Below are 12,612 nucleotides of genomic sequence, written 5' to 3'. Positions count from 1 at the left end.
CGGATTTTCTTGATTTATTATAGGTCTCTTTCGTGACTGAACTAAGCAGACAATTCAGGCGGTGATATAATTCTTGCCATAGATGCAAAACGCTGGAGCTGATGTAAATGGTCTGCGTCATGCCCTGGGACGGGTATGTGCAGTACACTGGATACAAATATCTTCATCACGCCCACCAGCATTTCGCACCAGACATTTAAGTGAAGTGTTAAAGCGTGGCAGACCCTCCATCTGGTCATCATTTAATTGGTCTGCGTCACATTAACATGCCAAAGCAGTCATGGCAGTATTTTGCTTGTGGATTCGCTTGTATCCATCTCCATAAGATGACTACGCGTACTTTGCCGAATTAAACTGTGTATTGTCTGGGTATTAATTCAGTCACTATATTAATTGCTAATCTCTTGGCATGAATGGACCATTCAGATTTCATCCTTGCGCAAAGTCCTAAAAGTCCTACCAACACCAAGTCCTATATTAATTGCTAATCTCTCCTCAACGACGCTTAAGAGCAAGGGCGACCTTGCCAACACCACGCATGTACGAGAAAGAGCGACCGTGGGCTGTTCAGACCACAAACCCAGATCAGACATACCAAGCTCACACTACGAGATGAACAACACAACAGAAGATCACAGCAGATTGCATGTTCGTCCTTTCGCGTGTTACAACCATGTTATCTACAGCAAGCTAGACGAGCATTCAGTGGGAACAGGCAGAACCAGGCATCCAGATGTTCTCTAGTTTCAGGTTTACATCTCTGAAAAATACACACACCTAACCGTTTCAGATTCAGAGCGGATTGCGTCAGGAGAAAAAGCTCACACGCTAAACAAGCAAACAGGTTTTCCCTACAAATGGGAACAACTGGGGTAACAGGAGAAACCAAACACGAGACCACCAACTATCTGGGGTCTGTTGCTTCCAGCCAGTCATCATCTGAAACCAACAGCATAGTGATCAGATCAAATGTATCTCACGACGATTGACAGGTCAGGTATTATCACATGACATTTGGGTATAGTATATACATACTAGACACTTACTGTGCGGCGGCGGTAGGCTACCTCTTCCGCTTCCCGCCTGAGCCTCCGACAGCCTTCCCTGCAGACCCAGGAGCTTTTGATCTTGCTGCTGGCGCCTTCTTTGCGCTCGACCCGTTGCCATTGCTCTTCAGGTTGAGCTGCACTTGAATTCCTGCGAGTGGAATCCAACATATAAATTAGTTATTATATATCCTGACGATAATAACAATATCAAACAAGGCAGAATATGACAAATAACCTTTCTTATTATCACTCTGCAGGTCCAGTTTTGGCTTCGAGTCACCAGGCACAAGTTCATCTGAAAGAAAAACAGGAGCAGTCAATGCGCTGAAAATTGACTAGTACAAAAAATAAACTAGGTATGACTCTGCTGCGCCGATCAGTACAGCAGTGATACAAAAAACTACCATCCAAAATTACATCATTGATGCTATATATGAGGCGTGTATAAATATGAACACAGCACTGTTTGGTTTATTTGACAGGCATAGCTACACAAACATTTCCAAGATCAGAGAAGACAAAGTTTCTTGTGATGGAACAACAATTCCATGACCCTCCCAACAGTTTTCCAGCATTACTAAAGAACATTAGGTGTACCCAGAAAAGAAAAGAGCATCAGGCACCGAGAAATTTGCTAGCATCTGCAACAGATCTATAAGCCTGACTGAAGACCAGATTCCATGTTTCTCATTGAATTTCTGCCCCTGCTGCAAACCCATGTACGCTTTTACGCAAGTAGGAATATATTAGGTACAGCAACAATACTCTGCAGAAAATAATTCTTCTAGCCGTGCATTGCATGTTACAGATATTGCACTCTGATATCCCACTTTTCACAGAACAAACTACATGGGAGTAGGCCTGAATTTGGTGGTAATACAAACTAAAAAAAGAGCCTGACTGACCACTGTGATCCTTCCGACTGAATGTTAGAAGTTTGGAGCAAATAAGTACAGACAAAACGTAGTCTTATTACAGATAAAGACATACTGTATGGCATGTTACAGATGAAATAACGAACGAAAATGCATACGAAGATGCTGTGGCAGTACTGGCACCAATTGTGTCAACAGATTTATTTATATTCCTAAAACAGAACACACTAATCAATATGTACAACAGCAAGCATTAAAGATTAAAGATTCTCTTTTGGTACAATATATCCATTTACCGAGAAAAAAGCACGTACCATCATTTTCAGCATCAGACAATTCCTCTTCATCACCTTCTGCAGATGCTACTCCAGTTTCTTCAGGCAAACTCTCATCCAATGGCTCCAGGATTGCTGCCACTCGTTTCTTTAAAGTTTTTTTCATGCCCGGAATATTTATTAGATCTGCTGATCGAACAACACGAGAGCTACTTCCTTGTTTGTATGCCTTCGTCAAGGCACTTTTGACAGCTGGTTGAATACCATCCATAGGATTTGGATGGCCCTGCAGAACAAAAATATATTCAGCACCATGTAAAGGAAAGAGGGTAATCAAATTACATTGAAACAACATTGCTCAACTAAGAATCCTGCTTGGATGCTTCAACAAATTAATTTGAGCAGTGAACTGGGTTGTAATGATAAAGATCTGAATTGAACAACAATGCACCACAAAACAAATAAAGGACCTAATCTTTGACAAACTACATAAGTTTGTGGAGTTGATGGCAAATACTACGATACTGAAACATACATTGTCCGACCAAGTAGATTCTATTGTTTCTTTGTTGTATTTTTTTAACCTCTGTATTCTCATCACTACTGCACGAATTATCATGTCCACATTTCCACAACATCACAAGCTTCATATTTCACTGATGTTTTCAAGCAATTTTTATAGCTCCCACGATGCAAACTATGAAAACATTACACAGAAGGTAAATGCAACAGTTGCAGATGCAACTACCACAAACACGTTCTCAAAATAATTAGCACAGTGCAACATAGTTTACATCATCTAGAATATCTACAATGCATAACTTTAACATTACATTAAACCAAATACATTTAAGTATATGTATTATCTATTAACTAATTTGCCACTCAAAGAGACAGTTAATGAATACCATCAGGCAGTTTTTAGAATAATAACCAACCTTAAATTTAGATAATTCAACAAGCGTGTCAAAGTCTTCCTGGCTTAAAGAGTAGGTATCCATAAACTCCACCACCTTTTGGACAGCCTCCTCCTGCAGGAAATTACAAACATAAGATCACAGGCAGATTTCTCAGATAAAGGTTTCCCCATGGGAGATGCCATGCGTGATTACTGCATTGCAAACGAACAGCCAATAGTGTGCGTGCAGAGTGCATATTTTGCCAACAAAAGAAATACTAATTCTAAGATGATAATAGTTGAATTGAGAAAGCATGCAAGGTTGCAAGCCTTTGTGTGTCAAACCCCGCCTAGCCTCTTGACAAAATCCTTAAATAACAAAAAATAAGATTTCTCCTCTTTTTATTAAAATTATAATTAGCCAATTCATCATGCATTACTTCCTCATAAGGAGCAGACCTGTCAAGGCACAATTCGTACAATATGCAGCAATATGCTTGAACAAATGCAGCAGTTGACATATGATATTTCGATGAATCTTCTATGGAAGCTTTGAACAAAAAATCAATTTTATGCTTCACTCATTGAGTGAATGATCAAGAATAGTCCAAAAAGGTTATGATAAACAATACCTTAGGCATTGTCTTCAGTGGGTCAGTCAACTGTCTCAAGAGAAGAGTGAGATAATCGAGCCTCAACGCCTCCCTGCAGATCCCAACAATTACAAGACTGAGACTACAATGAAACTATAGCACAGATCCTTTACGGTCTTTCAAATTACAACTTTTGTCAAAGGATCTTGAGTTCTGGTAAATGATTAGTTGTTTACAACACAAAGACGATCTGTTTTTTCAGCTTACATGGTTTGAAATAGAAAATCATAATCTTCCATCTCGAAGATGTGACCAAGGCAAGTTAAGAGAAGGGTAAGGCCCCACCCCCCCCCCCCCCCCTTAATTCACTGACTGTTAAGGCACTTGTTCATAAGTAGCTACATTGGAAAATGAGCAAGCCATGTCCAGCAACTAATAGTTGGCTGGCCACTTAAAAGAAATCCATGGCCCATATTTTTTCCTAGCAGATGATAATGTGGTCCTTAACTCATGCTGAAAGTTCCATATCATTTTATCATGGTTACAAGTAATAAAACAATTAGCCAAGAAAATCATTGGCTTGTTTTTTTTGTTCTCTGATCTATATCGATAATCCAGCAATCAATGTACATAAGTACCCTACTCTTTACCAGTGAAACATGGTTTTGGTGGTTCCAGGATAAGTACCAACTTTACTACTAATCCAGAAACTTAACAAAGTAGGATTCGGCAGAAAGCAAGCTAGTTTTGGACTATACCCACCTATCCAAATTAGCTTGCTGTGATGCAAGAATATGACTATGGACATCTTCCAGTAGCCTTTTGTTTTTGTTAGTAGTTGAGTACTTGCCCAACCATCCACCAAACCTATTAAAGTTTCGTTCACCCTGCAGAAAATCAGTATCCAAATCAGTCTACTAAAATTCAGAAAAAATAGAATATACTCAATAGTAGTAATGGATGCTTAGGGTTTGAACTTTACTGCTTCAAGGACTTCTCTATTTCCATGCATCAAAGCAGCACTGAAATTTTTTGAAAGAGATTAGAAAACTGTGTTGAAACATTCGAATAAATCAATACCGCTACATATTAACCATTGGGAAAGATCAATGCACATACGGTACTATTGATGAAGCCAAACAAGCAGCTTGGGACAGCTGCCACTGTCGATATCTTCTTATTTGCACATTAACAATATCACCGTCCGCTATAGACTCAGCGGCACGGGCAAGATAATTCATTCTTTTAACACCACTGTCATCCTTCCCAGCGGCACTAGGCCGATAATTGATATAATTTTCCTACAATGGCACATATTAGCACGCGAATATAACCAGGCTTAATGATAGAAGCAACTAGGGTCACAATAATTCAAAGACAGAAGCAGTCCTAAAGCACATATTTGCACACAATTCTGGTACAGGCCAACTCAACCATCATGTGTAGTTCAATACAGCAACTAATAGCTGGAATTTCTTTCATATAATAACTGAGATGATTGAAAAGAAAAAATGAAAGCTAGCTTCCAAGCTTTCCAGGAGAAACGTGTCAACATATGCGAAGCTGTAACAGCATTGCTATGAAATGGGAATGCCTTCATGTTGACCAATTCAGAAATATTAGCCTAAGTTAGATGATGCACTAACAGTGCAGAGGCACGGTTGTGGGCTTCAGCAAGAGCGACCGGCCTCCAAGCATCACTAGCAGTGGAGCTTAGCTCATAGAGCTTAGGGGTGTGGCATGTGACATGGTTACCTACTCGCAGTCTTGTAGATTGACTTATTGTACCTATCAATCCAAAAAAAGTCAAGAAACAAAAGTAGTCTGATGGATAACCTTAGGCACGCTACAATTTGTTAGGTGTGTGTTTGGTTTCTAGCCACAGTTATGGCTTGCCATGCTTTCTCATCCACATAAACATAACTTTCCGCCACACTTGTGGTTTCAGTTACCATGTATTGTCTAAGGGTTAGTTGTGGTATGATCAACCTTGAAGCAAATAAGACCTAAATTTGCAACAAAAAACATAGATGCAATTTAGGCTCAACACTTAAATTGAACGCTATGACAGACTACTGATTACTATAAATTAAAAGAGTCAACATTTCAAAAAAAAAATCAACCATGAACTCTAACCACATTATTGGCATGTTGCCACCATGAACAAGCAAAACTGAAAAAATAAAAAACAAAAGCAAATTATTCAAACGGTTTTAGAGTTCGCAGTTGAAAAGTGAATTTTGGCCATAGTTCAGGCTTGAAAAGTGGAATTTTTTCATTACAATTATACAAGCATAAGTAGCTCTGCATTCAGTACACAGAAAAGGAATACATAGTAATAAAAAAATCATGATGCAAACACGAAGGATTAACATTTGCACAGATGACAAAAACAAATTTGATTCAAAACCTGGATAATAAGGGGAACTAAATCAGGATCGCTCATGCTCAAGTCGATTCTCTCATCCATCCTTAGTCTCCCACCATTGAAACCAAATAGCCTGAAAGTTTAATAAATAACCATGAAGAACACTAGGTTTGAAAGCCATTCAAGCAATTAACCAAGTATAAGCATAGATACATTTAATTAGACAGGAGTGAGCATGGAACTAAGTGAATGAAAAAATATCATTTGCTCTGCTTAAATCTCACTAAATCTATATAAAAAAGATAAAAGCGAACTTGACGAATTAATTGCAGGGGCAAACAGTTCTAACTTCCAAGTGTTTAAACTAGTTGGGAGCTTAGCCATTACAAAAAGCTACTTAGTCTTGTTCTCCTAATAATACCAAGATCTCTAGGGCGTCATCTTCTTTTGACCGCTTCTAGGGCTGCATCTCAGTACATGTACAAACATTTTATCCTAAATCAATTTAGCAACAAATGAAACCTTTAGATGAAGCTCAACATCATCAGCACCAGCATCATCATGTACTTAAGTCAGGTACTTTTCCAACGGATGTACAGTAGAAACTAGGAAAATGGTGGAGTTTGGTTTTTTTTAAAGGCAGCCCGGTGCAGGTAGCTCCCGCTTGCGCAGGGTCCGGGGAAGGGGCAGACTACTTCGGGTCTATTGTATATCTGTAATGTGATATGTTCCCAATGCTAATAAAAAGTAACCCATCCCCAAAAGAAATGACTAGATCAAATACATTTGCATTAATAAGATCAAAATAGGGCGAGCAGAGTAAGTGATCGGAAAACTTTGTTAATCCTTAACACTTCCATAATTAGACAGGGTATGTACTTTCACACCAAACGTTAATTAATCAATAAACATGAAGAGGTCATTGAACGACTGACAATAAAAATTCTAAATAACTCCATAGAATGACATTGATATACTAAAAAGAAGGAATAATACTTGTCCACAGCCGTGAAGGGAGAGATATCTTCATCTTTTGAGCTACTATTAAGACGCAACCTTATATCATCATATTTGACCACAGACTGAGAGAGACTCATATATTGCAAATGGTTGAGTGCCATGCGAATATCCCCATGTACTCTTTCTGCAAGCTCTTCCATTGCATTCTAGCAGATGAGAAACCATATATTAGCAACTGAACGTGAAATATGCAAAGAATATTAAGTGATTTAGTATTGAATTAGTTGAGCTATGTTTCCACTTTTTTTGAAGTTTTGATCATCAATAAGAACAGAACCCTGAGAACATATTGAACACACCTCTTGAGCTTGAATGCCTTCTTTTCTGGCAATCTCCATCAACCTCTTGCCCATCTGTTGAGTACAGAAGTTAAAACCAACCCCAAAACAGTTTTTTTGTTAGAAATACAAAAAGTGCTGAACCTGCCCCGTATTAGTATATATAGTGTGAGATGGGAGAAGTAAACCAGAAAAAACATAAAGTCAAAAATGAAGCAACTTTTGCCAACAATTAGAAAAAAATACCAAAATGAATATAACCAAGTTTTCTTATGTTCAGAAAAAACATTAAGAAGGCAGATTTTATCAGATTAACTGGGTAGCAGCAAGCAATTGAGAACAGCAGTTCAGTTGTCACAGGTAAGGGCAATAATAGGGTAATAGACAATAGTAGGAAAGCAAACAATAATTTACATCAATCATTAGAATATGGTGGCATGAAATAACCTGCTGTTTTGTTGGTTTCCTGAAGTTGAGTAGCAAACAGTAATTTACAAGGCTCTTCAGCTTCTGGCTATAACGATCATTACAAATGCAAACTATAGGAATCTTCGATATCTTGATGCTGGCAATAAGATCAGCAACTCCACCTCTATCACCAGCAGACATACCGTCAACTTCGTCCATGATGAGTACAGCCTTAGGCTTCTTTGTCCTGTGAAATTGCTCCACACTTCATATAACAATAAAAATAAATCAAAGTGCAAAAGTTCAGGATATTGTAGTACAGACCGGTTGTCACTATAATTCAGAGTAGCATTGCTGATAAGCTCTTTGATAGAATTTGATGTGCTCCCCCCAACACCTTTCTCGATCTTGGAGTCTGCTTTACCACGGCTATCACTTGCATTAACCTGTTATGCATACATTACTCATTTAAATTTATGACTCAAAGGTAAATAAAGAACACATAATTACCTGAAAGATAAATAAGTGAAGTATGCAAGAACAAAGACACACCTCAATGGCCTGCAATCCAAGCATCTGACTAACAACTTTTGCAGTTGTAGTCTTACCAATACCTGGAGGTCCACTCAGCAATACAGCTTTTTTAGCTCCACCATCAGCCTGCTTCTTTCCTTTGCCCTTTTGGCCAGAATGAAGGAATTGATCCTCCCAACTTTTCAACCAATCATGAAGTTGTTTAACCTATATACATTAGAAGTTTGTCAATGCTCCCTGGAAAAAAACAATCCTTCATACTAAGTAACGTGTGCATAGATGTACATGACCAAAATAACCAAAATGCAGAATTTCTCACCATTGATTGGTTGCCAACTATGTCGTTTGGAACTTTTGGCCGATATTTCTCTGTCCATTGCAAAGAACCGCGGTCAACAACCTTGACCTTTTGGTTGTTGGTGGAGTTGCTTTCTTTATTACTCTTTGAGGGAGTACTCTTGCCCATGGTACCGACTTGATCGACAGCTAAAAATTCAAAATCAAGATATGCATAAGCATCAACAACATGAGAAATGCCAATGTTAAGAAAATAAATCATACCAATGGCATGTTATTTGCAGGATCAACCTAACATCTACTCCCTCCATCCCAAAATAAGTGTCGCTGATTTAGTATAATTTTGTACTAAATCAGCGACACTTATTTTGGGACGGAGGGAGTACAAAGTTAGGAGTGAACTACCACGGTAATTATGTTCCAGGTTAATGCAATTAAGCAGGATTATGTTTGTCCTATAAACTATAGATGCATTACAATTTAAAAGTTCCTGGTTACCTCTTCTTTCAGCTTTAACTGGAGAGCTCTTCGTCTGTGACTTCAGTAGCTTTTCTGAATTGCTGTTACCTTCATGTTTGTTTACAGGAGCCTTTGCAAGCTTTGATTTCCGGATCATATCAAATAAACCATCTTCAGTCAAGAACGGGACTCTGCAATAAACGTGAGCATGTATCAAGCAGTGACAATTAAAAACAAACTTACAGAATCCTTCTCAAAATAAAGCTATCAAGTAATACCCCAGATCTTTTGCTTTATTAGATTTCACTCCCCCAATATCTTCATCAGCCAATAGGTAACTCTGCCAACAAGCGAGATGTCATGTTGTCAACAAAGATATAAGCCATTAATACTTACAGCAGCAACTTTTATAGTACATACCGTCTTTTTACTAATTGAACCGGTAACACGTCCCCCGTAACGCTTTATTAGATCACCTGCTTCCTCCCGTTCAAGACTGCAGATAAACAGAAAATTATGATTATTTACTGGCCAGATCATCTCAATAAAGAAAGTTGGAAGTGTTAAGATAATTATGTGCATTGGCCGTTGCATGATCAGAAAACAAAACACTTCGGTATAAAAAATGAAGAAAGTAACTCGCACCTGTCAAGGGTACCACTTATGACAAATGTCAGACCAGCTAAACAGTCAGGGGCACCCTCTGGGACTTCCTACAGAACATGGAATGAACGGTTTAGGGTTGAACCATTCAGAACATGGAATGAACGGTTTAGGGTTGGGCATTTCAGAAACTTGTGACAAGAACTATGAATTACCTTCTCCCCTTTGTGAGGGGGATCCTTCCTTTCACCAAAATTCATGAAACCTCTCCCACCCCCTCCTCTACCTCTTCCCCCAGGAGTAGCTCCTGCTCCTCTGCCTCCTCTTCCCCTTGCAGCTGCTTTGGAAGGGGTCTTGTCATCTTCATCCATCCTATCCTCCTCACCATCATCATCAAGACCACTAGTAGTCTTCCCATGAGCCATTCCTCCTCCTCTTCCAACCCTTCCCCTTCCCCTTCCTCTTCCCCTTCCAGCTGCTTTGGAAGGGGTCTTAGCATCTTCATCCATCCTGTCCTCCCCACCACCATCATCATGACTCGTAGTCTTTCCATGGGCTGCTCCTGCTCCTCTTCCTCCCCTTCCCCTTCCCCTTCCAGCTGCTTTGGAAGGGTCTCGGCATCTTCATCCATCCTTTCGTCCTGGTCATCATCATTAGATGCAGCCTTCAACTTCTTTAATGGTGGTGGCTTCACTGGAGTTTTCTTTTTCGAAGGCGCCACAAAGTCGTCGTCGTCGTCTTCTTCATCCTTAAGGGCCTTGTTTGCTGCGAAAGGCTTGATGTCATCCTCAAGGTCCTCGCTGCTTTTCTGAAGTTTTCTTTTAGAAGAACTCTTCTCAGCAACATCTGCATCTTTTTCTGTTTTGGGTGCAAAGTACTTGCTTGTCTTCCTTCTAGCTGAAGCATCTTGATTGCCAGACACCTGCATGATCCAGATACAGTATTTGGTTACAGGTGACGTATATAAACTGGGGGACATCAAATAATTTAGGTCAGTGGAGAATTAAAGCGAGCCATTGGTCTAACTGCGACGGTGGTACAAGAACATACCCATCTTAGAATCTGATTGACAGTACTATCTGCCAATACATTCTTATATCATGGACTCATGGTGCACAACCAGACATGAAACATCAAAGTCAGTTCTTAAACTGTATAAACAGTGCATGCGAAAATCAAATCTAGAATATTTTTGGGTGGTCTGTATCTATATATAACGATATTAATGTATGGTTTGCACAAAAGATTCCAACACTGATTAGCAGAAAGAATAGAGCATTTTAGCAGTTATGGTTGGGCTACTGCCGCAGGAAATGCATTAATCTAGGATTCCTAAACTGTAGGACCGAGGAAAATCGAGTTGCTGAGCCGATGCACTGAATCCTGGACAGCGATGCTAGAGAAAACAAACCGCTAAAGAAGACCTAGAAAAAGCACCGAACCAACCAGATGAACGAAGAAGCAGAAAGAAAAAAGTGAGCATTCTACCGAAGATGTCGCAGCCTTCTCGGGGATGCTGAGCACGGGCTTCTTGGCCGCCGGCGGCGCGGCGCCGGCGGCAGAGGGCTTGGCCGCACCGGCATTCTTGTCGTGCGGCTTCATGAACCATTTCCTGATGTCCGACGACTGCGCCACAAGAAATCCAAGAAGGGCGAAACCGTCAGCCGAGAAGAGCGGATCGAGAAACCGACCTTCCGCGTCGAATCAAGAAACCTGGATTAGCGAGGGGCCACGAAAGAACTCACCATGTCAGTCCTGGCCGGGAAAAGCCCGGCCCAGGCGCGCGAACTCGCCGGTTCTTGGCTCAATCGCCACGGGAAACCCTCTAGGGTTTTAGGGGCGCGGGCGTCGTCGCCTCCTTGGCCCTCGCTTTGGGTCGATTGGCGCCGCTGGGTATTGGCGACACAGGCAAGCCGGGGGGTGACAGGAGAGGAGGAGGGGGGAGGCGGCGGCGGCAGTGCGGGGTGGTTTCGGGTGGATGGGAGGGCGGAGGGGAGGGAGACTGCGGTCGGCGACGGCACGGGGCTTGCGACGGGTGGGCTTCGGGTTTACCGAAAATTGTCAACAAAATAACGGAGATTCGGGAGGGGTGGAGACTGGGAGATTCGGGAGGGGGGAATGGGAGATGTGGTCGCCGAGCCGCCGACGAGCGAGGAACGAGGCAGAGGGCGTCGTGCCGCTGCGGCCCGTGCTGGTGCCGTGGTGTGTGTGTGGCGGCGGGGACTAGGTCACGAGATAACTCAGGCCTTATGCTATGTTGGGCTGGGCCTTCGCTACATGCAGCGACTTTGCTGGGCTTTTATTTTTCCTAATTTTGAGTTACTCGGCTTGTTTTCTTGGGTTACCGGGACTATAAATCCGAATTTTTTTGAAATCATTGCAAATTAAGTGGCACTGTTTGCAACAGATTGCGACAAGGCGCACTGCATGGCGCAACCATGCAGTGAGCCACTTGTCACGACCTGCGAGCAGTTCCTTTTTTCATAGATCCGATTATTCAAAATGTTTTATCTTTTAAACCGTGCATCCAAATTTCGAACCGTTTACACCGCTAGATTCCTCGCATCAAAAATCTTCAAAACTAGATCTCTGTTGATAGGTTTTGATGAACTTTTTTTTCATGAAAAAAACCGAACCATGAGCATTTTTTCCCTTTCCAGAAGAGGCACGACCGTGTCTCTCGCTGAAGCAAATCCGTGCCTCTCACGGAAGGAAAAAGACACGTTTTTGGCACGGCCATGGAATCTGCCTCTCGCAGAAGCAACAAAAAAAGCATTGTTTCGCGCCAAAATTTTTTTGTCCAAAAGCTAAGAAAGACGATTGGAAAACCGAAAAGGCAAAAAAAAGGAAAAACATCTAAAAAGCCGAAAACACATACGGGAAATAAAAAACAAAAAGTCGGAGAGAGCACGCCATGTGGCGGCGGCTAGAGCACGCCAAGTGATGCACTCTCAG

General features: G+C 41.1%; 1 protein-coding gene across 1 annotated transcript; it reads right to left on the bottom strand.

Moving 5' to 3' along the window:
• Positions 1-613: 613 nt before the first annotated feature.
• Positions 614-11,698, bottom strand: LOC125524482 (replication factor C subunit 1). Its single transcript, XM_048689531.1, is given in 24 exon segments — positions 614-939; positions 1,047-1,197; positions 1,285-1,344; positions 2,239-2,485; positions 3,138-3,230; positions 3,730-3,802; positions 4,453-4,577; positions 4,673-4,712; positions 4,810-4,991; positions 6,101-6,191; positions 7,055-7,224; positions 7,378-7,431; positions 7,804-8,011; positions 8,089-8,210; positions 8,317-8,505; positions 8,618-8,784; positions 9,094-9,245; positions 9,333-9,394; positions 9,475-9,550; positions 9,700-9,767; positions 9,873-10,270; positions 10,273-10,579; positions 11,146-11,283; positions 11,403-11,698. Coding segments are annotated over 23 exon segments (3,159 nt in total). The 5' UTR covers positions 11,406-11,698; the 3' UTR covers positions 614-939; positions 1,047-1,063.
• Between the last annotated feature and the right edge of the window lie 914 nt (positions 11,699-12,612).

The sequence above is a fragment of the Triticum urartu genome, chromosome 7 (genome assembly GCF_003073215.2).
Source record: "Triticum urartu cultivar G1812 chromosome 7, Tu2.1, whole genome shotgun sequence".
Taxonomy (NCBI): Eukaryota; Viridiplantae; Streptophyta; class Magnoliopsida; order Poales; family Poaceae; genus Triticum; species Triticum urartu.
The sequence above is the reverse complement of the archived record's forward strand: the minus strand, read 5'-3'. Positions and strand labels throughout refer to the sequence as shown.